At 45.9% G+C, this 27,140-nt stretch overlaps 1 protein-coding gene across 1 annotated transcript in view; it reads left to right on the top strand.

Moving 5' to 3' along the window:
• Positions 1-27,140, top strand: part of CDYL2 (chromodomain Y like 2) — a gene marked incomplete at its 5' end in the record, with an annotated part of 165,665 nt that overhangs the window by 102,794 nt on the left and 35,731 nt on the right. Inside the window, one exon of the mRNA XM_059381635.1 lies at positions 5,295-5,883. Within this exon, the coding sequence (XP_059237618.1) occupies positions 5,295-5,883 (589 nt within the window). The remainder of the gene's footprint in view (positions 1-5,294; positions 5,884-27,140) is intronic.

The raw sequence follows: 27,140 nt of genomic DNA, 5'->3' as shown, positions 1-27,140 counted from the left end.
ATGCCCACGGAAGTTGTCCCAGGATGTTGGAAGGATGCAGAAAGAGAGGTCCTTGCAGGTGTGGGGCTTGAGGTCCAGAATCTGGGGATGTCTGTGGATGGCTGCTCTGACGTATATGTGGGCACACAGCAGGCCTGGGCCTTTTTCTTTATTCTCTCTTGCTCTTGGCATCCAGAGGAAAGTCATGTCTTAGTAACACTAAGTTTATCATTCTAGTCCCATATGGCGTGGGAGGCATTCCTTCAAGAGTCTGGAAAACCTTTGGTAACCCTGGGTTTCTGAGCTACTGTAATTTCATATACTGTTCTTGTTTGGTGGGAAGCTGGAGTAGGAACATTATTGATGGTTAATCTCTTTCCATTTGAACCAACAGAGAATTGGAGCAGAAGGGGAGGGAGGCCCCCATGGCAAGCTAGGAGAGTCAGGCCTAAGAGGCTACTCTAAGCCATGTATCGCTGCTTTAGGTCTTCTGTGACCTTGGCAGCGCTGAGGGCAAGTGTCTGAAACTGTAGAAACGCTGTCAGGGTGAGTCCTCAGCCAGGTTGGGCCTACTGGGCACGAGTGGATAGTGGGTGTAATGCACTCACTGAAAGCATGGGGTTTGAAGCCAAGATGCTTTGGGCCAAGTCTTCGCTCTCCACTGATTGTCGGAGGTAGGGTCTTAGCCAAGGGCCTTAACCTCTGGGTGCCTCAGTTTTATCCTCTGTTAAAAAAGGGAGAGAATAAAATGACCTGCCTCATTGGGTTATTTTGAAGATTGAATGAGTCTGTGTACATAATATATAGTCAGTCTGTAGGTATCACATACATTTGACCCGCCTGCTAGTGGAAGGCTGAAGAGGAAGGTGGCGAGTGAGCTCTCTCTACTTGGAAAGGCCTGTCCCGGGTTCAAATTTTTTCCACCTCTGAAGGCCCTATTTGGTGTTAGCTTAACTTGTTCTTTCTCACAGGAGTCTTTCCTGCCCGTCTGACCTGGAGTAGCCCTGTTCCCTCCGTCACTGTTTCCTGTCTTACATTCTTCTCACTGTCATTTGTTTCCACACATTACCTCCTGCTGGCTCATTTAAGGATTGTGCCCCCTCCACCCCACCCCAGCCCGATGGCTTCCCCTGGTGAGGTGTGGCCCAGGGGCTGAGGACTCAGGCTGGGGACTCTCACGAGTGAGGGGTCCCATCTTGACTCACCACCTACTGACTCTGTGATCCAGAGAAAGTCATCTACCTTCTCTGAGCCTCAGCTTTCTCCCATGTCCAAGGGTGGGGGACATGTCCAGCTGCCAGCCTGGGTATGAAGGTGAAGCCTCAAAACTCACGAGTGCTCAGCACAGTTCCCGGGACAGCATGTACCAGTAAAGGTGATTATCATCATTACTGTTCCTAATGAGACAGCCATCCGCTCGTCATGGCGGTGCTGGTAATAATTGCATTGGAAGCTCCCTGTCCCCGCCTGCCATAGGAGAGTGTCTCATGCTGGCTGGGATCACAGGGAGTAAATGTTAATTAATGATTTGGCTGAACTCTGACAAACAGTTCAAGGTCTCAGACTGCTTATCTTTGAAAGAAAGGACCTGGTTGGGTGTGTGTGAGCCCATGAGTTTTTAATATCATTCATGTGTTTGTCAGTAATTGCAGGGGGAGAGGATTGATGATGGTCTCCATTGGGAGGGACTGGGTTTCAGGTGGTGCAGGAGGCCTTGTGCCGGTGAGGTGGGAGAGGGCACAGGATGGGGCCACCAGGAGCTGGAGGCCCAGGTCTGTGTTTTCAGGAGGTGTGAGGTGTTAGGGGACAGCTGGGGAGGCTGGGGAGCCTTAGCAAGACCACGTCCTAAATAACGTGGGCTTTTGTTATCACCAGTATAAATTAGAATTCTGGTTCTGTTTGAGAGTCTCCTGAGAAAAAGAGGAAAAGAGGGTCAGAAAATCTATATAGGGATGTAAAGAAGGAAATTAGGTCCCAGGAGATTGCAGGTTCCAAGTATGATGGGAAATTCAGAGCCAACTTTCTTCTGAGCTCCTTGTGAGCATTTTGGTCTTTCAATAAAAGCAGTTCATTTTGTGAACCTGAAAGAAATAGTCTTTGTGAACCTATTTTACAGATGGGGAGACTGAGGCCCAGAGAAATGGGGCAACTTGCCCATGGTCGTGTGGATAGAAAGTGGCAGAGCCAATAGTTTCCCCCTACACATCAGGCTATTAGGGATGGTCCTGTTGATATTATTTGTTGTGGGGGGCACCTGGGTGGCTCAGTAGGTTAGGCACCCAACTCTTGGTTTCAGCTCAAGTCACGATCCCAGGGTGGTAAGATTGAGCCCTGCACTGGGCTCCATGCCCAATATGGAGTCTGCTTGAGATTCTCTCCTTTTCCCTCTGCCTTTCCCCTGCTCATGTGCACACACACACTCTCTCTAGATAAATAAAGAAAATATTTGTTTAAAATACTATTTGTTGTTGGTATTGGGTTAATTTAAGTAGAAATGGCTGTCAGACTACCCAGTGGCTTTATGCATGGGACCAGAAGTGGTGGCAGTGGCCCTTCTGTTTCCCATTTGTGACTCATTCCTCCTGTAACTAGGAGGGAAGAAACCAAGCTCCCCACCCACAGTGTGGCCCTCAGTAGCTGTGTGGACACTGTGCCCTTGCTGACTCCCCAGGCTTCTTGAGTAAGGCTGCTCAGCATAGCGATCTCCCATAATTAGAAGGACTTACATAAGTAGGTTGACTCTCCTTCCCAGGGAGAAGTTGATTATCCTTAGGGGGTCATATTCTGCAGGGTGGAGAAACATTCTATCTCTGGATACCACCGAAGTTTGTATTCACAGGAGGATAGGCAGGATTAAGTGACCTTTATTATGGAATGAAAAACTACTTATTTGTATATTCTCCACAACCACCCTGTGAAGTAGGTGCTGTCATCTCCTCCTTGCTTGATGAATCATATGAGGCCTAAAGAGGTTTAACTTGCTTAAGAACACATAATAAAAGGCTTACCAGGAGATTTAAACCAGATAGGCTTGTTCCATAGCCTTATACTAGGTCTGTTTTGATAAGGGAGTGCTATCCATCCGCCCATGCGTCCATTTCTGAACTCACGTCTTTACGCTCCCTTGCACCCATGAATCCAGTCATCTGTCCATTTATCCATCCTTGCATTCCCCCCACAATCCCACTCTCCACCCCTGTGTCCATCCGTCCCTCAGCCATGCATTTTTCCATCCATCCATCCATCCATCCATCCACCTGCCCACCTACCCATTGTGTCGACTGTGTGTCCAACATGGTTTTCCGCTTCATCCTGGGGAAGAAGTTTCTCCATATGCTTTCTGAAGCTGGAGACCTCCATGCCAACACAAATCCCTTAGCTCCTTAGAAATATCTGGGCTTCCTTCTGCTACTCCTAGGTTCGTGTTCTTGAGAATGCTGCTATTTCGGGCAGGGCCAGGGTACTGTTCACCTTCCTCACTCTATAAACCTGCAGAGTGTTTTTCCCTTCAAAGACCTCCAAATGTGCAAGGCTGCAGGCTCTTCCAGAAAGAGGAGACTCTGGACTTTCTGAAACCTCATTACAAGTGACAACTCAGCTAGCCCCGTTCCTTAATCCAGAGATTGGGAAACTGCATTAGTTTGGCATGGTTTTACTTTTTTAAACTGTTATACAGTTTGTGTGATACATCTAAAAATTATGTAATAAATCTAAAACAGATGTTCACAGAGCATTTTGTAAGGAAAGGAATTTTAATAGAAATAGGCCAATTTGATTGTAGATAAATCAATTAAGGAAACCATTTAAATTGTCTCTGAAGAAGCCGTGTTATGAAGAGGCAGTATGGCCTAGCCATTTGCATATTTATTTAAGTGCAAAGCAGTGAAAATCATTTAATTATTTTCCATAGCCTCTGTTGTACATCAACCATTGGGAAACAATCTCACTTTTCAACTTTTTTTTTTTTTTTTACTTTTTATTTTGGAAAATTTTAATCATAAAAATTCAGACATGTACATATAACAGTCCTGTTATGAACCCCCGTGCACTTGGTACTCGTTTTGAAAAATGATCAGTTAAACCTGTATTCATTTCTTCTTTCTCACCTTGTTTTCCTACTCACGAGTTTCAAGGGCATATTCCTCATTCATTCATTTCTTTGGGTCAGAATTCCATTGTGTTGATATAGAAATGGAATGAACTTTTGAATGTAAGTGTTTTACTTTTTCATCGAAATTTAGCTTTTTGGGGGGTAGAGCATTGGGAATTTTCTGTCTTTTTTTTTAATTTAAAGAATTTCAAATCTAGTGCAAAGTTGAAATCTTCCCTTTTACTGACCAGTTCGTAGCATTAGGACTGGCATTTTTCTGTGTGTGCTCTCCCATGAGAATCCTTGGAAACTGGGCAGATTTTTGTACCTTTGAAGATATGTAGACAGTGGCGCATGGCTTTAGACCCCAACAAATAGAGATTTAGGTCTCAACTCTTAGCCCCACATTGGAGGCTGAGGGAGCTTACTGCGGGTGGGAGCAGGGAGGGATAATGGGCTTTGTCGATTCCAATCAGTTTTGGACGGGAAGGAAGATTTTTGTGGTTGAGAGAGTTGTCGTGGCCTTGTGATTAAGAAAATAAGTTGGGGGCAAGAGTGTTTCAGATCCCAGCTCTGCCCTTATCAGCTTGGAAGTTGGTTGGGTGACCTAATGTCCCCGAAGCTTCATTTCCTCCGTGTACACTGGGGATAGAAGGAACACCTGTTGCCCTGGATTGTCGTCGGGGGAAAATGAAACGGGACCACCCGTGCCCGGCGTTTAGTACCTGGCCCATGAGTGTGACTAAGCGTTCATATTATTACAAATAAGGGTACATGTAGCACAGTGCTTACCATGTAAGTGCTCCATAAATGTTACTTACTGTAAGTAAGGGTGAAAAAGTCACACCAAATTGGTCTTTAAATGTCTGATTTTACTTTGGTGCAATGAACTGAATAAAGAACTTTAGTGAAAGCTCGCCATGTGATTTCAAGCAAGAGTCAACCTCGGACGGACAGACAGATGCCACCAGCGGGCATGGCATCACACAGTTGTCATGGGAAATCGCCGAGTGCCTCTGGTTCCACTCAGTGGTGTCCTAAAATAAGCCAGCCTTCCTGAGCACCCCTGGGAAGTGTCAGCTTCCAGTGTTGCGCAGCTCGCCCCCGGGGTTGGGCAGGTGCTTCTGTCGTGAGTGTGGGCTTTGTCCTCTTGTTCCCTGGGACTAATTTCTCTCCTCTCTGCTTTCTTTCCTCTCCTTGCTCACTTTCTTATCTTGTGTCCCAGGTCGAAAGGATTGTAGACAAGAGGAAGAACAAGAAGGGGAAATGGGAGTATCTGATCCGATGGAAAGGCTACGGAAGCACGGAAGACACGTGGGAGCCAGAACACCACCTGTTGCACTGTGAGGAGTTCATCGACGAATTCAACGGGCTGCACGTTTCCAAGGACAAACGGATCAAGTCAGGGAAGCAGGCCAGCGCCTCCAAGCTCCTGCGTGACGGCCGGGGCCCGTCGGTGGAGAAACTCTCCCACAGACCTTCAGAATCTGGGAAGAGCAAAGGGACTTCCCATAAACGGAAGCGCATCAACCCTTCCCTGTCCAAGCCAAAAAAAGGCTATTCAGCCAAGCCCCCCGCGGGAGGCGACAGGGCCACCAAGACAGTGTCTTACAGGACTACCCCCAGCGGTTTGCAGATAATGCCGCTGAAAAAGGCTCAGAATGGCATGGAGAATGGGGATGCCGGCTCTGAGAAGGACGAGAGGCACTTTGGAAATGGGTCCCACCAGCCTGGCTTGGATTTGAATGACGTGGGAGAGCAGGAGCTGGCGGAATGCGGCGTCAACCACGCGGCATTGGCAGAGAACGGCCTCGGTACGTGGCTTGCCTTTCCTTCCTCTGTTTGAGGCTTTTCACGCAGCCCAGGGAGCTATGTAAGACCACGCTCCTCCACCATCTACCTCCACCCCAACACCCCGGACCCTTAGCTGGGTAGTGATTCCCCTTCCATCTCTCTCACCGAGGGCCAGGTGGCCTTGGCCGTGGGCCCACTCTGGTTACAGACACCTGTGCCCAGGGCGGGGGCGGGGAGGCCAAGCCACTGAGGCTCCAGCCAAGGCCTGTAATGGGCTGAAAATTCCTGACTGCTGGAACACACCAGGGCGATGGGAACCCCTCCCGAGCCCCTGTTGTGAGGGCAGCTCTAAGTCTCAGGTCACCCTCTGGGGACCCGAGACTCCTGTCCCCAGAAGACATGCTTTCTGCCCTGGGCAGAGCGTGCTTTCTCATTGAGTCCTCGCAGTATGGCCCAGAAAGGCGGGGTCTGCCCTCTCCTCAGACCCAGTCTGGACTTGAAATTTTCCAAACCCGTTCTTAAGCTGGAGCCTCTTGAGCCTCCTCTGTTGCTGGCCTGGGGGGATCTGGCCCCTTGTCTGCAGAGGTCCTGGATGGTGCCCTGACCCCACCCTCTGCCTGTTCTTTGGGTTTGCACCTTCTTCTTCCACCATGAAGCAATCCAGCAAAGGTTACAGAATTCCTCCCTTTTACCAAGTGCCCACAGGTAAGGTTAAGGAAAGGGGAGGCAATGACCCAGGTAACTAAAGCTCCCAAACCTGACATTTCCTTAGTAGTGAAATTACTCCTTGCCGGGGCCTTAGCAGCCCAGATCTTCCGGGTCAGCCGACTGTAGGGGTTGCAGGCGCACCCCCATTTCTCAGATACCCCGTGGTCTGGCTGGTGGCGTTTTTCTCTTTTGCTGCCAGAACCCCAAGCCTCGGGATGAGCGTGGACGACCCGTGCCCAACAGAGAAGGGACATCTGACACCCTGGTCGAACCGGAGTGTGTGTGGGCGTGGGGGTGTGGGGCGCAGGTGGGACAGGCTGGCAGAGCTCCCAGGAGGGGGCGTGATGGAGGCAAATGCACAGGAACACGGTGGCGATGGCGGAGTGCGCGGTGCTCAGGGCCTGTCCCCGCCGCGGCGAGCGGGGGTGTCTTCAGGGAGTCTTGCTGGGGAATTTGAGCGATCTGCTTTGAGGTTCCTCTTTCTCCAGAGAGAGGAATTTCACCCAAACAGGATTTATTTAGCAGTGTCTGCCCCAGATTGACTCACGTTCCCGTCTGGGGATCCCTGATGCTCACATGACTCCGCCTGCTAACATATGTAAAAGCTGTTTGTTTTAAAAATTCATCTCTCCGGGAGGAGTGGGCTTGTGTAAATGAAGCCTGGCATAAACATCCGTGTTTGACGCTCCCCTGACAGCTGCCCGGGGCGGAGGAATTCCCTGTCTTGGGGAGGACGGCTGCTGGGGGGGAGATTCTGAGGCTCCTTGGGTGTGGACGCAAGGAGTGTGGCCCTGATGCCCCGCACCCCGGCTGGTGGCCGTCCTCTGCTCTGCTCAGAGCGTGGCTGCCCGGAGAGTGGCAGGAGAAGCACGAGGAGGGACGGTTTGCTGACTGTAGCCACCGGCCTGGGGGCGCAACAGAGAAGCACACCGGTAGAGAAGTGTAGGTGCGTGTCTCATTCTATGTGACTTTCCAAAGTGGGGCAAGCTCCTAGCCATGTGCTCTCCATCTTTGGGCCTCGTGGATGCTCCCTGGTTCATGATCTGCCACTGGGACACGGTGCCCCACAGCCAAGCGGGGGAAGGTGAGGATGAGCCTGCTGGCCTTGTTAAATCCCAGTCTTCACTCCGGAATGCTTCTCTAAACTTTTCTCATCTCTGGTCTCTTATTGGCCTTATCCCCGCCCCCCCCCCCGCCCCCGACGTTGAATGTTCTCTACTAGGGCGTGTACCCGGATAGCGAGCAGCAAGCTACCTACCTCTGTTTTGTTCTGTTCTGGGTGTTCTCAGAGGGCTCTTTGGTTAATCACAGTGCGTAGTATTGGTGTCCTTGACATTCCCCTGTAACGTTAAGGCTGAGGTTCTCAGATTTTATGTGTGTACGATTATTTGGCGCCTTGTTAACAATGACGGTTCCATAGAATCTGACTTACAAAGTCTGGGGCAGAGCCCAGAAGGTGGGTTTTTAATAAGCACCCCAGGTGACTCTAATGCATTTGAAATGTGCTCTGTGGCAAAATGGGGGCGGCGTTAAGGCTCACATCAGATGTCAGTTTAAGTCAGTTCATTGCTTTTTAAAATTAAAAAAAAATTTTTTTTTTTTATCTTTAGCACTTCCTAAGGGCTAGTCACCACACTAGGTGCTTGGAGCAATAAAAAGATAGGTAGGGACTTCTCCCAGTATGATGAGAGTGGCTGGCTCCAGGTCAGCGTTGAGAGGTTCCTGAGGCCAGCTCAGTGGAGAAAGTAACATGTATATTACAGGCATGTAACATGCAACGTGCAAGTAACATGTACATTACACGCATTGCACAGCTTTGCCAGGCCACATTCACATCCTCTGTGATCACTGGGCTGATAAATTCTCCAGGCACTGTCAGCCTTTAACACTCTAGTTAGAACTAGCTTACTATCGTAGGTCTTAGAATAACGAGGAAAAGATTGGGAATCCGTACCGAAGACAGAAAGTGGTTTGGGGTTCTTAGATCAGACTCAAGACAGAGGGGTTCTGTGGTTCCAGAACTTGTCAGCAGGGGGTCGGAGGTGTAGTCAAGTAAAACCTGGCTCTGCTTATGATTTCAACCAGAGAAAAGCCTCGTTGAAGCCGATATCTGTACCCATGCAGAGATCTGAATGTTGTCTTCCTCCCCACCTTTCCCCACCTCCTCTGAGGATCCAGTTCCTTGTGGCTCGAGGTGAGCCCATGGGGTCTGTAGGTAGCACAGAGGCGGGATTATCTTCGGCTGCCAGAAGGGGCTGGGGAGATCCTGGCTTCACTTTCCCAGCATTTGTTTTGGGGGTGGGCCGTTGCTTTTTATATGATTTTAACTTCTCGTTGGTGAATTAAGGTTCTGCATACAGAAAAGCAACTTATGTAACACGTTACTCATTTACTGCTGACTTCCCTGATCTGTGCTGTGGGAACAAATGCTAAATCGGGGCTCTGGCGGGTGGTGTTTTGGTTTCAGCCTGCATTTTCCCCAGCAATGTTTGTGAAATGTGCGCAATGACTGTGTACCGCTCTTGATTCGGACTCCTCTGGTAATGACAAATGACTCTGTGGTCCGGAACCATCTGCCTCAGTATCCCTTGGGGAGCTTATTAGAAATGGGCTCCACCCCAGTCGAATGAATCCAGATCTCAGGGGCAGGGTGTGGGTTATGCATTTCCAATGCGGAATTTTAACTATACGGTCATCGCAGAGGAAGTATTTGGTTTCTCCGCAGTGGTTCAAGGATCCGTTTGCTGGTAGAGCCGGTCACACGTTAGATGTTAAACTCTGTAAGTGTGAATGGGATTTGGTCCCCCAAAGGTTTATAACCCCATCACTTCTCCTTGCTGACGCACTTTTCAACCAGGCATCTCTCTCTCTCTCTTTCTCTCTCCCTCTTTCTATTTCTCTAAAATAGACCAGTTTCATCTGTATGGAAAAGCTGTTGAGTTAGCTGCCTTCTCTCATGGCCTGGTCCAGGAGAACCGGTTGGCATGCTCTTGTCTGAGCGCGCCGAAGCACCAGTACTTTCCAGATTCAGTGAGCCCCTAACCTGTCAAAGCATCCCTCACTTCAAGCCAGCATTCTGCCCTTAGCACGAGCACTGCCCGCGGGCGCACAGCGTTCTCTGTTCTCTGAATGTCCCTGAAGCGGTGAGCTTCGAGCGCTGAGGCTGAGCCCGTGGCCTCACGTGCGCGTATCTTGGAATTCTGAGAAGCTGTTCCCTTGTGTCCTGATGATTGTTGCCTGTCGTGCGGGCCCTGCAGCTCAGATGCTGCTTGGTTCAGTGTTTTCAGAATGGTTCCTATCATTGAATGAGTCACCCCACACAAACAGGCAGCATTTGCCATTTCTCTCTATTGATCTTTTAAAATGATCTCAGCTTTCACTTCTATGATGTTTGTTTATCTCTTCCCATGCCTCTTCCTGCACGATTTATTGTTTTGCCCTTCATTGATCATCGGGGAGTAAGCGTGTTTTAAGAGCAACTCAGGACTCAGCAGGAGCGTGGTAGGGCCCTGTGGCTTCTAAGAACTTAGGGCTCTACACATGGAGCCGGCAACAGAGTTCCCGAAGGGTGTGTCAAAACACAAGGCTGTTATGCCAACCCTCCAGGGGTCTGATTCAGTGGAGGTGGAGTAGAGCCCGGAAGTCTGCCTTTCTAGAAGTTTCCCAGATGCTGCCGCTAGTCTGGGGACCCCACTTGCAGATCCACTGCTCTAGGCTAATGAGCACCAAGAGGGTTGAGATGAAAATGGCAGTTGTTGGTCCTTGACTGAGTGGAAGCCCTTCTGCTCTGGACCCTGAGTTGTCATCCACGAGCATCCTAATGGGGAAAGTTTGTGAAATGAGTTAAGTTCAAAGTTCTATAGGATAAGAACTCCTCTTTGATGAGGCCTTGGGGTTTACAGAGCACTTTTTTTTGATTCTCATACGGTCCTGAGAGCTAGCTGTGGCTGTTTCTACCCATTTTACAGAGGAGGAGACCGAGGGTACGTGTGCCCAGATTGGAACAAGGAGAGAAATCCAGACGCTTCGACTCCAGAGCTGGCCTCTGCACCACTGCCCCTCTGGCTCGCGGGCAGTACAGGGCAGTTCCTAAAGCCCTGACCCCTGACAAACACATGCCCTGAGTGCGGAGGGTGGGAGAGCTGGGGCCGGGCGTGCTGATGGGGCACTTGAACTTGCCCTTCTTCCTTATTACTGGAAGGATAGACTCTTTCTAAGCCTGAGATAGTGGGACTAACTCTGTGCCATTCAGTTTGAAACCCTGGATAAGATGGTCAATTCCCTAAAAAACAAAACAAAACAAAAACAAATCAGAAAAACAACTTAAGGAACGCAAGGACAATGAACTCAAGGATGACCAGAAAACCTGAATAGGCTCTACAACTATTAAAGAAATCATTAACTGAATCATCACAATGTTCTCATAAAAATAGCAGCAAGAAGGCCCACAAGGCCCAGATGGTTTTATAGGCAAGTCTACCGAATACTTCAGAACAGATTAATCCCTGTCTTATCCAAAGGATTACAGAAAACAGAAGAAAAAGGAGAAACACTCCCAACCCCTTTGAGGAGGCAAGTGTAACCTGGATTTCCAAGCCAGACAAGGAGGGGAAACGCAAGAAAATCACAGGTCAGTTCTACTTAAGGATATAGTGCTGAATGTCCCGGATACTTCCTCAAAACTAGAAGTTGCTAGAGAAACTTCTCACTCCGTGCCCTGACCATGACCCCAGTTCATGACCTTTAGAGTCACCACTGCTTCTTGAGGTGCCCAGACTGCCTCCGGAAGAGGCCGAGGGGAAAGTTGGCTCCAAGTGCCACGGTCCACGGCCACCAGCCACGGAGTGAACCACGTCAGTGGCCTCTGGTCCACGCAGGTGTCTGTCTGCCCCGCCCCAGCTGTTCTGCCAGCGCACTTGAGACACCCGCCCCCAGGCCCACAGACGCTGACCAACCTCTGTGTTATTCAGAAGTGAGTCGTTTTCCAAACCAGTATCAGCAACAACAGCAGCCTGGGGGGGTTGTCTGGTTTGTCTTTCCAAGTGTGGCCAGTAAGTGACCAGGGGCTAAGGAATGAAGTTAAACCTCTCTTACGGGGTAACGTGAAGACCTTTCATCTTGGCCACTGCCTCAGAGCAAAAGCGCCAGACGGGGATGGAAAATCTGACTGTCCCCTGACCCATGGCAAGTCCAAGGGGGAAATCAACATCGTGGTTGGTCGGTTCCCCGCTCCTGGATTAGGTTTTTGGCATCCAGAGAAGCTGATGTCAAGATTCGGAGATCGACTCATCACTTTTCCTTGTCAGCTCAGATACTCTTTTCCCCTCTCAACTACCTCAAAACAAGTTTTAGGAACTGTTTCCAAGTGGCCATTCATTAGCGGTGAACCCAAGCAAGTGGGGAAGCAGTAAAGCACCGCCACACCCCATCCCCCCAGAGGGTACAAGCAGCAAGAGGGTGCCTTGTCTGCAGAGTAACAGAAATCGGCTTGCCAACTCCTCCTCCCCGTCGGCGTGGACCCCCAGGCCTGAGGCTTACCCCCACCTCCCAGCACTCAGACAAAAGCCCAGTTCTCTTTGATGATTAGGGCAGTGGTGGTGCTGAGCCCCTCCTGGGTCCTGCACATGGGATAGCTTCCAGTCCCCTCAGCGTTTCTTAGAGTTAGCGACGGGACAATGTAGCCACACAACAAGGTCTGCCGTGATTGGCCTTGCCTCTGCACAGGAAGACGGAGGCTCAGTCGAAGAGGTTGAGACACAGAGATCAGAGGGGAGAGCTTGAGTGTGGTGCCAGGACCGGCGATGCTAAAGCTCTCAGAGGACTCTGAACAGTTTTAGGTTTTAGGAAGGAAAAAACCGCACTGCAGCGATTTAAGTTCAAACCAGCACACGTTTCCCTGTGTCCTGGGGCATGATTCTGGCCAGGACCCCTGGGGCCTGCCTCTGAGACATCTTTAGTGGTTCCAAAGATGCTGACTTGGGATTCCGAGGAAGGGGAATGACTAGCAGTGAGCGATTTCCCTCTGGGCCTCAGATTAGAAGGAACACATACCACACACACAGAACTAGAATCTGAGGCCTCACTGAGAAGGGGACATCCAAGTAAAGCCTGGAAATGGTGAGAACATCTTGTTTTAACTTAAAAAACCCATTTTTATCAGGCTTGTGGCTCTGCTTCCCTTTGAGGTGCCCGGAGTTTTCTAGCATCCAGACTGTCCTCTTCCTGACGGACATGTGTGCTGCCTCCAAAGACACCCTCTGGCCAACCCTAGCGATTGCCAACTCTGTCCTGCTTTTCCAAGCTCTGTCGTTGTGATTTCAGTTTACAAATGAGCACGAGGGTCTTCTCGTGTTTCTGCTGGGGTGTTCCTCTCCCCGGGAGTGGCCCAAATATCGTCTCGCCACCAACACTCAGTGTGGTGGGTAGATGAAGGCGTTCGTCCACGTGGCCTCTGGCAAATGGCCCACCCTCTCTGGGCCAAGTTCTTCATTCCTAAAGTATAGATACTTGTGGGGTTGGGGTACAGAAGACATGAACTCCTTCCCAGAAAGCTCTAAGAATTTTACCTGCCATAGGGTGGACATTTGGTGAATATTAGCTTTTATTATTTCACACCCCTCCCAGTTTTCTAACTGGATCTTTGTGTTTTCCTACTTGTGTTTTAGAGCACTCAACATACTGTGTGTATCAGGGCACCTGGGTGGCTCAGTTAGTTGAGCGACTGCCTTTTGCCCAGGTCACGATCCCTGAGTCCTGGGGTTCAAGTCCCTCATCAGGCTCCCAGCTCCGCAGGGAGTCTGCTTCTCCCTCCGAGCTCCCCTCTCATGCTCTCTCTCTCTCACTCTTTCTCTCCCAAATTAAAAAAAAAAATACTATGTGTATCCGTCTTTTCTTATAGATGTTTACTCATCTGGTCCTCTTTGAGTGACTACAATATACCAGACACTGTTTAGACAAGTAATTGCAGTGCCTTGTACCACAGAGAGATGAGAAGATGATCTTGAAGTAGCTGTGGCCAGGGATGCCCAAGCCAGCTTGGGGAGAGAGTTAGAGAGGGCTTCTTGGAGGAGGTGATGCACAAGCTGATAGAAGGAGCCAGAAGGAGCCAGGGAGAAGGCTGGGATGGTGGGGGTGTTGACGGCAGGCTCAGGACCACAGCCAAGGATCCACGTGTGGGGGCTTGGAGCTCTATCACAAGAAATGTGGCAGCCCAGGCAGTTGTAATCTAGCCCACAGGGGAGCCTGAGGCTCCGGGGGGTTCCATCAGGGTCGGCTAGAGGATCAGACAGGGGGAGCCTGCAGTAGGAGGGTGTTTTTGGATTCCTTCTGGAAGAGGCTGAGGAAGTCCTTCACACAGCCCACACTTTCCAGGGCCTGTGGAGCCTGCCCATCCCGGCGTGCCTGGCACCGGGTGCACACCTGTCTCCCTGTGCTCTAAGTGTGTGGGGGCGGCCCGTCTCTCCTCTTCCATCGTGGCTCACCCAAAGGCGATTCCCCGTGTCGGTTGGAGTCCAGTTTTGCTTGCACATGTAGAGCAGTATTTTTTCAATGACAGCATGGACCTCGGTGTGTAAGGGTCACAACCTGATCACCTAGGTGATCTCTGCTTGCTTCGATCCCTGAGAGCCTCCTGAGCCCCATGAGGGCAGGCGTGGTCTCTCTTTTGCCCATGATAGGTGCTTAAGAAACACCTGCCGAGGGAGGGAGTGGATGAATGAACGGACACAAGAGAGAAAGTGAGAGTCCCTCGCTGCTGTGTGATGTGGGTCCTGTGCCAGGTTCACGCCCCCCCTCCCCCCACTATGTCAGCATCACCCCCACTGGGGGCTCTCCCGTGTTCTCACATTACGCTCCCTGCTCCTGGGGACATGACACACAGAGCTCATGTTTTGTCAGGTTCTTTGCAGCAGCAACGGAAGGATCCACTTCCCCTTGTGTGTCTGACAGTTGTTTTTACCATCTGCCGTGAGGGCCCGACTTGCTACGCTTCTTCTCCCTTAATATTCACGGTGTCTCGCAGGCTCTGAATTACAGGCCCGGGCTCCCCCCGCACCGCCCCTGGCCCTGCCCCCCATCAGGGGTACTGCAGATCCATTTCTCAGAGTGCATTTCCTTTGGGTTGCACTTCCGTGTTTTGCATAGTCCTTGGCCGCGGAAGAGAATATGCAGTAGACTTCTTAGTAGAAATCCCAGTGCAGGAAGTGATTAGATTTTCCTTTAAACTTGCTGTGAACTCTGGAGGTAGTAGGGCAGGGATGGCCTTGGAGCCAGAGGGTCTGTGAGTCAAAGACACGGTCTGCTCTTGTGGAGGCACCACCCCTCCCAGTAATTCTAAGTAACGCGGGAACCTCAGCTTCCCTGAAATTCAGGACATGTCCGGAGGCATCATTACAAAATGCCAGATGATGGCTAACGTGATGAAGTATGATTTTCAAAAATTCGTCCATTTGGGCTTTTCTGGTGAATTCAAGGATTCTGGACTCGGGGACAGTGTGGGGCTGGGACAGCAACCAGCCGTGAAATAATTCCACGCGTATGGAGTTCGGGTGCATGTTGGGTACTTTGAACTCTTTGTGACACTAGTGGGTGCAGTGACGGGGGTTGTTTTCAACTTCAGACCCCGCTGAAGATCCCGACCGCCCAGACTTGCTTCTGTTGAAAGACTGCTGAATCTGGTTCCTCCCGATGCGCGGGACATGTGAACCTTGCACCCACTACCCTCGTCTTCCCTTCTCAGGGTGCTTTCAGAACCGTCCACAAGGCATTAGGGATCTTGGGTGAGTCAACCACAGACCAGGAAATGGCTCTCATGCACGAGAACTATCACTTTCTCTTCTAAGAACTGTAGCTGGGAAACCCTAACCCTGCCGTCGACAAAGCGATGGTTTCGCTCAACTGTGGAGCTGATGAGTCTTCGCTTTTATTTATTTTAAGTCTTCTTACTGCCCCTCTCTGCCATAGTTTGCAGCTGAAGGTGCTCCAGTGTGAATTGCCCTGCAGGGGGTCCCAGTTCTTCCTCCTCTCTGTGAATCTGTCTGCTTCCCAAGGTGCTGACCTCGACTGGAATAGTAGAGAGGATGGATAGGACGGTTGGTGCCTGGGCTTGCGTCTCTCTTGGGGCCAGCAGCAGACTCTTGTCCTGCTGTCTGGCCTCTTGTTCCCACTTCTCCTTCAGTCAGGAGATGGAAACTTCCGTAGGTCCTCCACTACAGGCACTTATTCCTTTGTCGGCTCATCAGGTTCAGCAATGGCCTTCTGGGCTGTACTGGTCCTGGAGATTTAAGAATGCCCAACATGACCCTTGTCTTTATGACTCTGAGGGTGAGGAGGGAGTCAGACAGTCGACAAAAGGTATGTCAGGACTGGCAAGGTATGCAAGATAATCATCCTGCAGCAGGATTCCCTCCTACACTGTCCAGTATGGTGGCTACCGGGCACATGTGGTGAGATTTCAGTTAGTTAAAATTAAACAAAGATTTTACAATTTCAGTAGCCATGTGTAAATGTTGGCTACTATGTTGGGTAGAACAGCATAGAACATTTCCATCATGGCAGGACGTTCTACTGGAAAGCAGGATTTGCCTGTTTCTGCCCATCAGCCTGACCCAGGCGCCAGGCATCTCATAGACACTCACTAATTATATGCTGAATGGATGGTGGAAGGTAGAGGAGAGGCTGTAAAAGAAGGAGGATGTACAAAAACAGCCACAAGAAGAGCGATGAGCTGCTCTGGAAGACTTCCCAAGCCGGTAACAGCAGAACTGCATTGAGAGGGATGAGACCTTTAAGCACATGGGCTTTCCAGGATAGAGAGGGGGTCTGGTCTCTCAACCTCTCCCTTCTGTGTGCTGATGGCTGAGACCGCAAACAGTGTTACTACTTTCTGTCCAAGGGAAGGAAAATTCGTAGTACGGACGCTGCGTTGTCTCCCTGGATGTCTCTGAGAGGTGAGATCTCGCTCAGCTGCCATGGGGCGGAAGGAGCAGGTGTGATAGGAGTCATCTAGGTATAAGATCAACCTGATTTCAGAAAATAAATGTTTCCAAGCACAGGACCAATACAAAGGTGTGGGAGTGTGACCAGCACATTGAGAAATGAATATGGGATGCGTCCCAGCGTCAAGAATGTCAATCACGAGGTTGGCACGGTACAATGGGGTTGCTCCATTTGTTTTTCACTCATTCATTTCCCTGATGAGCACTTTGCAGAGCAGTTGCTGTCCACCATGCACTGTGCTCAGCCCTGCAGATGCAGAACTGAGGGACACTCAGGCTGGTCCCCACAGAGTTCAGTGGGGGCATCGAGCAGGTGTGCAGGTGATGATAACACTGCAAAATGAGCTCGGCTTGGTAATAGCATCACCTGAAATCAGTCCAGGCATAATGTCCAAATTTTCCTTCCTGCCCTGTGCAGTGGAAACTGGGCTCTTAGTCGGAGGGCCCAGGACTGGTGTTAGATTTGAGCCTTGGTGGTTGAATTAAGCATCCAGTTTGAAATCAAGGTGCTGGAGGGTAAACCCTATTCTGGCACTGTCTGATGGCCTGATGGCCTTGGCTTCTTGGTTTATTTTTCTGTAAAATGGGGATAAAATTGGGTCTTACAGGGTTGTTAGAGTTGGATGAGGTAAACTATGTGAATCGCATAGCAAATACCCAACAAAATATAGGTATTGCCTCTGGTGAGCCATAGAGAGAAAAGACTTTGAAGATGAGGCGGTATTGACCCTGAAATCTCCATTTTGGATGGTTCTGGGCAGGTGTAGAAAATCTCCTAGCCCCACTGCCTGTGATAAACCAAGAGTTGCCCGAGTTCCTGAGAGAGACCATGTCAGCATGAAAGAAGCATGGATAGTGCTGTCCCTCAGTTGGGGACAGTGTCCTCTGGTGATCTGTCTGAACTTTCCCTTCCTTCCTCCCTGTGCCCTTCTGTGCCTGAGGTTTGACACGGTCTTGGTGGGGAAAATGGGCAGAGACCCTGCTCCCTGCCTGGACTGGACGTGTTTCTTGAAAGATGATACTGTGTGGTAGAAGTCTCCTGTGGTCTGCGGCTCATCAGTGCTGTCCTCTGTGGCCTCTCTAGCCCTTTACCTCTCCCCGCTCCAAACCCAGGGAAGCTTCCCTTGTTTTTCTATTTCTTCTTATGTGTCTTACAAACTGCAGTGTGCTTCCTGGAACACCTTTCCTTCCTGCACACTGACAGCTGCGTGCCATTTCCTGATAGTTTTGGAGCCATCACTATTTCTCAGTGGATTGTCCTGGTTTCCTCCTCCTTGTAGCTCAGCTCAGATGACTTTTTCCGTCTCTAAGGGTCTTTCCTTAGGGAGTCCTTCACCCACCTGGATTCTTTCATCTTTTGTTCAAACTGATCATCTCTGTGTTTTAATATATTAATCTAATATTCTTGCAGATTAATGTGATTATTAATATATTTTGGATTCTTTCTTTTATTTTGCATTATGTGTCTCTCTGCTCCTTCTCCCATCACCATTCAGTGATATTTTGAAGCTTTTTATTGGACTGTACATTTTATAGGTTCCCTTGCCCTGGGCTGACTTGGAAGCCAACCACATATTGTATTTTTATTCTTCAATTTTAGCATTCATATTCAACTATGAATTTTTTCAAACAGGGTGTTCTATTGAATATAGCAAGGAGGATACTACTTGGCTTTTAATTCACATTAGACATTGTTTTTGTTTTATACACCCAATGTTGTTAAACACCAAAGATTGTGTTTATTTCTGTAGTGAGTAATTACATTTATGAAAATTTTTTTCACCTACTGACAATTTTTAAGACCAGATTTGTTTCTTGAGTCCTAGGTCTTCCTTGGAATTAACTGTTTTATATGGTGAAGTTTCTCTTTGTGATTCCTTAAGACTCTGATAGATAAATACTATTGGCATTGGGGGGGTCTGAAAAATGCCTGTTTACTCAGGCCTTTAAATGCCGCTTTAACTGGGTATAAAAGTCTTGGTTGATGCTTGTTTTTTCAATACTCCAATGGCAGAATTTCCTTTCTTCCCAGGCCAGTGCTGTTGCTGTTGCTATCACTCTGTCTTCCCTTAGTGATGATCTGATTTTTTTCCCTGCAGGCTACATTTTAAGATCTTTTCTTTACTCCTGACATGCTGCTGTTCATCATTTGTCTCTTCGTCTTACTTACCAGAGTGCTCTTTAAAACTAAGAACTTGCCCTTTTTTAAGTTATAGAAAATACTCAGCTCTTACCTCTTCAAATATTCTTTTCTTAGAGCTACCCCATGAATAGGACTTTAGTTTGGTTCTTATTTGCAGAATATTTGTTTTTAAAAGTGTGTTTGACTTTTTTTTATATTAACATATAATGTATTATTTTCCCCAGGGGTACAGGTCTGTGAATCATCAAGCGTACACATTTCCCAGCACTCACCATAGCACATACCCTCCCCAGTGTCTGCAACCCATCCACCCTAGCCCTACCTGCCCCACCAGCAACCCTCAATTTGTTTCATGAGATTAAGAGTCTCTTATGGTTTGTCTCCCTCCCGATTCCTTCATGTTTCATTTTTTCCCTCCCTAACCCCTACAACCCCCTGCCCTGCCTCTCAAATTCCTCATATCAGAGAGATCAAATGATAATTGTCTTTCTACGACTGACTTATTTCATTTAGCCTAATACCCTCTAGTTCCATCCTTGTCGTTGCACATAGCAAGATGTCATTGTTGCTGGCTGCATAGTAGTCCAGTGTGTGTGTGTGTGTGTGTGTGTGTGTGTGTGTGTGTGTGTGACATCTTCTTTATCCATTCATCTGTTGATGGACATCTAGATTCTCTCCATAGTTTGGCTATTGTGGACATTGCTGCTATAAACATTTGGGTGAATGTGCCCCTTTGAATAACTACATTTGTATCCTTAGGGTAAATACCCAGTAGTGAGATTGCTGGGTCATAGGGTAGATCTATTTTCAACTTTTTGAGGAGCCTCCATACTGTTTTCCAGAGTGGCTGCACCAGCTGGCATTCCCACCAAGAGTGTAGGAGGATTCCCCTTTCTCTGGCATTTCCTGACTTGTTAATTTTAGCCTTTCTGACTGGTGTGAGGTGGTATCTCACTGTGGTTTTGATTTGTGATTCCCTGAAGGCAAGTGATGTTGAGCACTTTTTCATGTGTCTGTTGGCCATTTGGATGTCTTCTTTGTAGAAATGTCTTTTGATGACTTCTGCCCATTTCTTGATTGGATTATTTGTTCTTTGGGTGTTGAGTTTGTTAAGTTCTTATAGATTTTAGATACTAACCCGTTATCTGATATGTCATTTGCAAATATCTTCTCCCATTCTTTCAGTTGTCTTTTGTTTTGTTGACTGTTTCCTTTGCTCTATAAAAGCTTTTGATCTTGATGAAGTTGTAATAGTTCATTTTTGCCCTTGCTTCTCTTGCCTTTGGTGATGTTTCTAGGCAGAAGTTGTATGGCTTAGGTTGAAGAGGTTACTGCCTATGTTCTCCTCAAGGATTTTGATGGATTCCTGTCTCACATTGAGTTCTTTCATCCATTTTGAGTCTGTTTTTGTGGGTGATGTAAGGAAATGGTGTGTCCCAAAGATTTTAAACAGTTGTGTTTTCATTTTCATTTGTTCCCATTAATTTTTATATTCTTGGATCATTTTTCTGCATGAGGCTGTCCAATTTTCCCAACACCATTTGTTGAAGAGACTTTTTCCATTGGAAGCAGTAGTGCTTCATCAAAGATTTGTTGACCATGGAATTGATCCATTTCTGGGCTCTCTATTCTATTCAATTGATCTGTGTGTCTGTTTTTGTGTCAGTTCCATACTGTCTTGATGATTAAAGCTTTGTAATAGAGCTTGATGTCTGGAATTGTGATGCCACCAACTTTCATTTTCTTTTTCAACATTCCTCTGGCTATTCAGGGTCTTTTCTTTCCCATATAAATTTTATGATTATTTGTTCAATTTCTTTGAAAAACATTAATGGTATTTTGATAGGGATTGCATTAAATGTATAGATTGGTTTAAGTAGCATAGATATTTTCACAATATTTGTTCTTCTAATCCATGAGCATGGAATGTGTTTCCATTTCTTGGTGTCTTCCTCAATTTCTTTCATGAGTTCTTTATAGTTTTCTGAGTACAGATTCTTTGCCTCTTTGGTTAGGTTTATTCCTAGGTATCTTATAGTTTGGGGTGCAATTGTAAATGGATCGACTCTTTAATTTCTCTTTCTTCTCTTGCTGTTGGTGTGTAGAAGTGTAACTGATTTCTGTGCATTGATTTTTTATCCTGATACTTTACTGAAGTCCTATATGAGTTCTAGCATTTTTGGAGTGGAGTCTTTTGGGTTTTCTACATAAACTATTATATCATCTGCAAAGAGTGAGAGCTTGACTTCTTTGCCTATTTGGATGACTTTTATTTCTTTTTGTTGTCTTATTGCTGAGACTAGGACTTCTAGTACTCTGTTGAATAGCAATGGTGATAGTGGACATCCCTGCTGTGTTCCTGAGCTAAGGGAAAAAGCTCCCAATTTTTCCCCATTGAGAATGATATTCACTGTGGGTTTTTCATAGATGGCTTTGACGTTATTGAGATATATACCCTCTATTCCTACACTTGGAAGAGTTTTGATCAAGAAAGGATGCTGTACTGTGTCAAATGCTTTTTCAGCATCTGTTCAGAGTATCATACGGTTCTTGTTCTTTCTTTTATTAATGTATTGCATTACATTGATTGATTTGCAGATGTTGAACCAACCTTGCAGCCCAGGAACAAATACCATTTGGTTGTGGTGAATAATCCTTTTATTTTTTTCTTAAAGATTTTATTTATTTATTTGAGATAGAGGGAGATCATGAGAGGGGGAATGTCAGAGTGGGAAGCAGACCCCCTGCTGAGCAGGGAGCCTGATGCAGAGCTGGATCCCGAGACTTCAGGATCATGATCTGAACTGAAGGCAGTTGCCCAAGCAACTGAGCCACCCAGGTGTCCAGTGAATAATCCTTTTAATGTAATGTTGGATCCTCCTGGCTAGTATTTTGGTGAGAATTTTTACAGCTGTGTTCATCAAGGATATTGGTCTGTAATTCTCCTTTTTGATGGGTTTTTTTTCTTGTTTTGATGGAGTCTTTGTCTGGTAATGCTGGCCTCATAAAATGAGTTTGGAAGTTTTCCTTCCATTTACATTTCTGGGAACAGTTTCAGGAGAATAGGTATTGGTTCTTCTTTAAATGTTTGGTAGAATTCCTCTGGGAAACCATCTGGCCCTGGGCTCTTGTTTGTTGGGAGATTTTTAATGACTGCTTCAATCTCCTTACTGATTATGGGTCTGTTCAGGTTTTCTATTTCTTCCTGGTTCAGCTTTGGTAGTTATATGTCCTAGGAATGCATCCATTTCTTCTAGATTGTCAAATTTGCTGGTGTATATTTGCTCATAATTCATTCTTATAATTGTTTGTATTTCTTTGGTTTTGGTTGTGATCTCTCCTCTTTCATTCATTATTTTATTTATTTGGGTCCTTTCTCTTTTCTTTTTGATAAGTCTGGACAGGGGCTTATCAATCCTATTAATTCTTTCAAAGAACCAGCCCCTAGTTTCATTGATTTGTTCTACTCTTTTTTTGTTTGTTTGTTTCTATTTCATTGATTTCTTCTCTGATCTTTATTATCTCTTCTCTTGCTGGATTTAGGCTTCATTTGCTGTTCTTTCTCCAGCTCCTTTAGGTATAGGGTTAGGTTGTGTACTTGAGATCTTTCTTGTTTCTTTTCTCAAGAAAGGCTTGTGTTGCTGTATACTTTCCTCTGAGGACCACTTTTGCTGTGTCCCAAAGATTTTGAACAGTTGTGTTTTCATTTTCATTTGTTTCCATGAATTTTTTCAATTCTTCTTTAATTTCCTGGTTGACCTATTCATTCTTCAGGAGGATGCTCTCTTTAACCTCCATGTATTTGAGCTCTTTCCAACTTTCTTCTTGTGATTGGGTTCTAGTTTCAAAGCATTGTGGTCTGAAAATATGCAGGGAATGGTCCCAATCTTCTGGTACTGGCTGAGACCTGATTTGTGACCCAGGATGTGATCTCTTCTGGAGAATGTATCATGTGCACTAGAGAAGAATGTTTATTCTGTTGCTTTGGGATGGAATGTTCTGAATATATCTGTGATGTCCATCTGGTCCACTGTGTCATTTAAAACCTTTATTTCCTTGTTGATCTTTTGCTTGGATGATCTGCTCATTTCAGTGATGAGGGTGTTAAAGTACCCTGCTATTATTGTATTATTGTTGATGTGTTTCTTTGATTTTGTTATTAATTGGTTTATATAATTGGCTGCTCCCATGTTAAGGGCATAAATATTAGAAATTATTAGATCTTCTTGTTGGACAGACCCTTTGAGTATGATATAGTGTTTTTCCTTATCTCTTATTATAGTCTTTGGCTTAAAATCTAATTTATCTGATATAAGGATTGCCACTCCTACTTTCTTTTGATGTCCATTAGCATGGTAAATTATTTTCCACCCCCTCACTTTAAATCTGGAGGGGCGTTTGGGTCTAAAATGAGTTTCCTGTGGACAGCATATCGATGGGTCTTGTTTTTTTTTTTTTTAATTCATTCTGAAACCCTGTGTCTTTTGATTGGGGCCTTTAGCCCATTTATATTCTGGGTAACTATTGAAAGATACAAATTTAGTGCCATCGTATTGCCTGTTACTGTATATTGTCTGTTCCTTTCTGGTCTACTACTTTTAGGGTCTCTCTTTGCTTAGAGGGCCCCTTTCAGTATTTCTTGTAGAGCTGGTTTGGTGTTTGCAAAATCTTTTAGTTTTTGTTTGTCCTGGACACACTTTATTTCTTCTTCTATTTTCAATGACAGCCTATCTGGATATAGTATTCTTGGCAGCATATTTTTCTCATTTAGTGCTCTGAATCTATCATGCCAGTCCTTTCTGGCCTGCCAGGTCTCTGTGGATAGGTCTGCTGCCAATCTAATATTTCTACCACTGTATGTTACAGGCTTCTTGTCCCGAGCTGCTTTCAGGATTTTGTCTTTGTCACTGAGACTTGAACGTTTTACTATTAGATGATGGGGTATGGACCTATTTTAATTGATTTTGAGGGGATTCTCTGTGCCTCCTGGATTTTGATGCTTGTTCCCTTTGGCAAATTAGGGAAATTCTCTGCTATAATTTGCTCCAATATACCTTTTTTCCCTCTCTCTCTTTCTTCTTCTTCTGGGTTCCCAATTATTCTAATATTGTTTCATCTTATGATATCACTTGTCTCTCAAATTCTTTCCTTGTGGTCCGGTAGTTGTTTATCTCCGTATTTCTCTGCTTCTTTATTCTCCATCATTTGGTCTTCTATATCACTAACTCTGTTTTCTGCCTCATTTATCCTAGCAGTAAGAGCCTCCATTTTTTTTAATTGCACCTCATTAATAGCTTTTCTGATTTCAACTTCATTAGATTTTTGTTCTTTTATTTCTCCAGAAAGGGATTCTCTAATACCTTCCTTGCTTTATATAAGCCCAGCTAGCACCTTGATAATCATCATTTTGAACTCTTGTTCTGACATATTACTAGTGTCCATATTGATTAGGTCCCTAGCCGTTGGTACTGCCTCTTGTTCTTTTCTTTTGTGGTGAGTTTTTCCTGCCTTGTCATTTTATCTAGATAAGAATAGATGAATGAGAGGACAAAATATTAACAGGGTAGCAATGACCCCAGAAAAAATACATACTAATCAAATTAGAAGAGATCCTATACCAGTGGGAGAAGAAAGGGAAAAAAAAAGAAAAAAGAAAAAAAAATGTATCCATTAGACTTGTGAATAGAATAGAGCCACACACTTGATTTTGGGTGTATTTTGGTCTGTTAGAAGAAACTACTTCCCAAAATTTTAAAGAAAGAAAAACATATATATACAATAATAAGGGTAAACATGATGAACGGATGGAATATGACTGTGAGGATGAAAAGTAAGAAAATTTTTAAAAAGGAATTGATAAGCTCAGAAGTTGGTTGAGGGGAAAAAAAGGGAATGAATGTGATCTGGATGGAGACTAGAAAAACTATGAGCTAGATTTAGGGTATATTTTGATTTAGGAGAAGAAATTGTATCCCAGAATTTTAAAGGAAAAAAACCTACATGTATGGAAGAAATAAGGTTAAATACAATGATGGGATAAAATATGACTATAACAATGATAATTTAAAAAGATTTTTTAAAAAAGTATTGATAAGATAAAATAGTTGAAAAAATTAGGAAAGAGGAAAAATTTTAAAAACAGAATAAGAAAAAAAAGTTAAAAAATTTAATTTTGAAAGACAAAGGATCATGGGAAAAAATATTGTGGATTCTATGTGTTGCTTTTCCCTAGCTCTGGAGTTCCGTCGTTCTCATTGTCTGGTGAACTGGGGCTTGGCTGGATGTTCTTATTAATTTGGGGGAGAGGCCCATTGTCATGATTCTCAAATGCCTTTGAGGCGGAATTAGCCAGGGGCCAGGCTAAGTAATCTGCTGGGGTTTGCTCTCGGGAGCTTTTGTTCCCTGAACGCTTTCCGTAGAGCTCTGGAGGACAGAATGAAAATGACGGCCTCACAATCTCCAGTCCCATAGGAACTGAGAGCTCAGGGCCCCACTCCTCAGTGTGCCCTGGGAGAAAAGCAGTCAGTCTCTCCTGTTTCTGGATCTCTTACTGCACTCCGAGCTCACCTGGCCTGTGACCGAGCATTTCTGTCTCTGGTGCACGGCCCCTATTTGGAGTGTCCAAACCCAGCAGATTCTGCTGCGCACTCCTGCACCACTCCCTGCCCAACGAGCAGTGGTCCAACTGTGTCTTGGATCCCGGTCTAAGGTAAGCCTGAGCTGAGAGCCCCATCCTTAGCTCTGACTCTGAGGCAGGCTTCCCTGCTCTGATACCTGGGAGCTCTGCCACACTCGGACACCCCTGGTCTTTTTGTGACCCCGCGGGTCCTGAGACCACACTGTCCCCATGAGTGCTCCATCCCCGCTTAGCCTTTGGATTGATGTCCCTCAGTGGCACAGACTTCTCAAAGTCCCAATTGTGTGCTTCACTGCTCTACCACTTGCTGGGAGCCAGCCCGTCCCCCTGCAATCTATCTTCCTGTGTGTTGCCTCAGATTCATGTCTCCACACATCCTACCTTCTGGAAACTGGTTGATTTTCTGTTCCTAGAATTGCTGCTCCTCTCTTTGATCTCCTGTTGAGTTTGTAGCTGTTCAGAAGGGTTTGATAACTATCCAGCTGATCTCCTGGGACCTGATGATATTTAGGTCTCCTACTCCTCTGCCATCTTGCTCCTCTTTGACTTTTTGTTTTAAAGTATTTTAAAGCTTACAGAAAACCTCATGAAGAGGTTTTTTTCACATTCATCAGTTTTTTAAAATATTTTACCCTGTTTGCCCTCTCTTTATGTTTATGTTTATGTATATGTACACATATGTGTATATATGTTTAGATACAGACTCACATACACACTCATAAGTTATGTAGAAATGATTATACAAATTATATACATATTATTATTCTTTTTCTGAACCATTTAAGTATGGATTACATACATCATGCCTCTTTACCCCTTAATATTCAGAATTGGCATTTTCTAAGAAAAAGGATACTCTTTTAAGCCAGCACAGTACAGTTATAAATTTCAGAAACTTACATTGGTATAGTAATTTAATCAATGATCCATATTCCAGTTTTTTCTATTATGGTCCAAATTTCTTCCATCCCATTCCCATGCATTTCTTCCTTGCCTTCCCCTTTCCATATTTATTTTGACCTTTCTTCCATCAAGAGAACCCTGTCTGTCCACAACATCACACTTTTACTCATCGGCTCAACCCTGTACTGCCTATAAAATAATTCTGGAATTGCTCTACTGTATGAAAACAAACCCACTAGGGAGAGTTCAAGGTTTGTTTGAGGGTGTGTAAGTCATAATTTTGCACTCAAAAATGGTTACTCATATTGGTTCTCTACCCTCCCCCAGTGTCCTTATGTTATTCATTTGAGATAAGATTAGTTCCTCTCTTCCTGTTCGCATTCAGTTTATTTTTCTTCATCCTCCCTGATTGTATTTTCTTGACATACTTTAATATGCTTCCAGGACTTAAAATAGAAAGATGTACTCAGAACAGTGTCCTCTGTCCCCCCACCTCCTTCTGCTCTATTCTCCCTGCCAACCACTTGTGCGCACTTGTTTTTGCAGAACCAGTTTCATCATCTTTTCGTTTATTCATCCTGTGTTTCTTTCTGAAAAATAAAAATCAGATTTATCTCTTTCCCTTTTTTCCTTACACTAAACATAAAGCACTTCTGCACCTTGTCTGTCTCCACATGAAGATATATTTTGGAAACCACTCCCTATTAACTCATAGAGACAGTGACCATTCTTTTTTATGGCTGCATAGTATTCCATTATATAAATGCACCCTAGTTTATGTCCCCAACCCACTCTTGGATATTTAGATAGCTTCCAATATTTTGCAGTTGCAAAGAGTGCTGTAGGGTGTCATCGTAGGCACATGTATTTTTTTGTACTGTTAGAAGTTTA

This window comes from Mustela nigripes, chromosome 17 (assembly GCF_022355385.1).
Source record: "Mustela nigripes isolate SB6536 chromosome 17, MUSNIG.SB6536, whole genome shotgun sequence".
Lineage (NCBI taxonomy): Eukaryota > Metazoa > Chordata > Mammalia > Carnivora > Mustelidae > Mustela > Mustela nigripes.
This window is presented reverse-complemented; position numbering and strand designations above follow the sequence as displayed.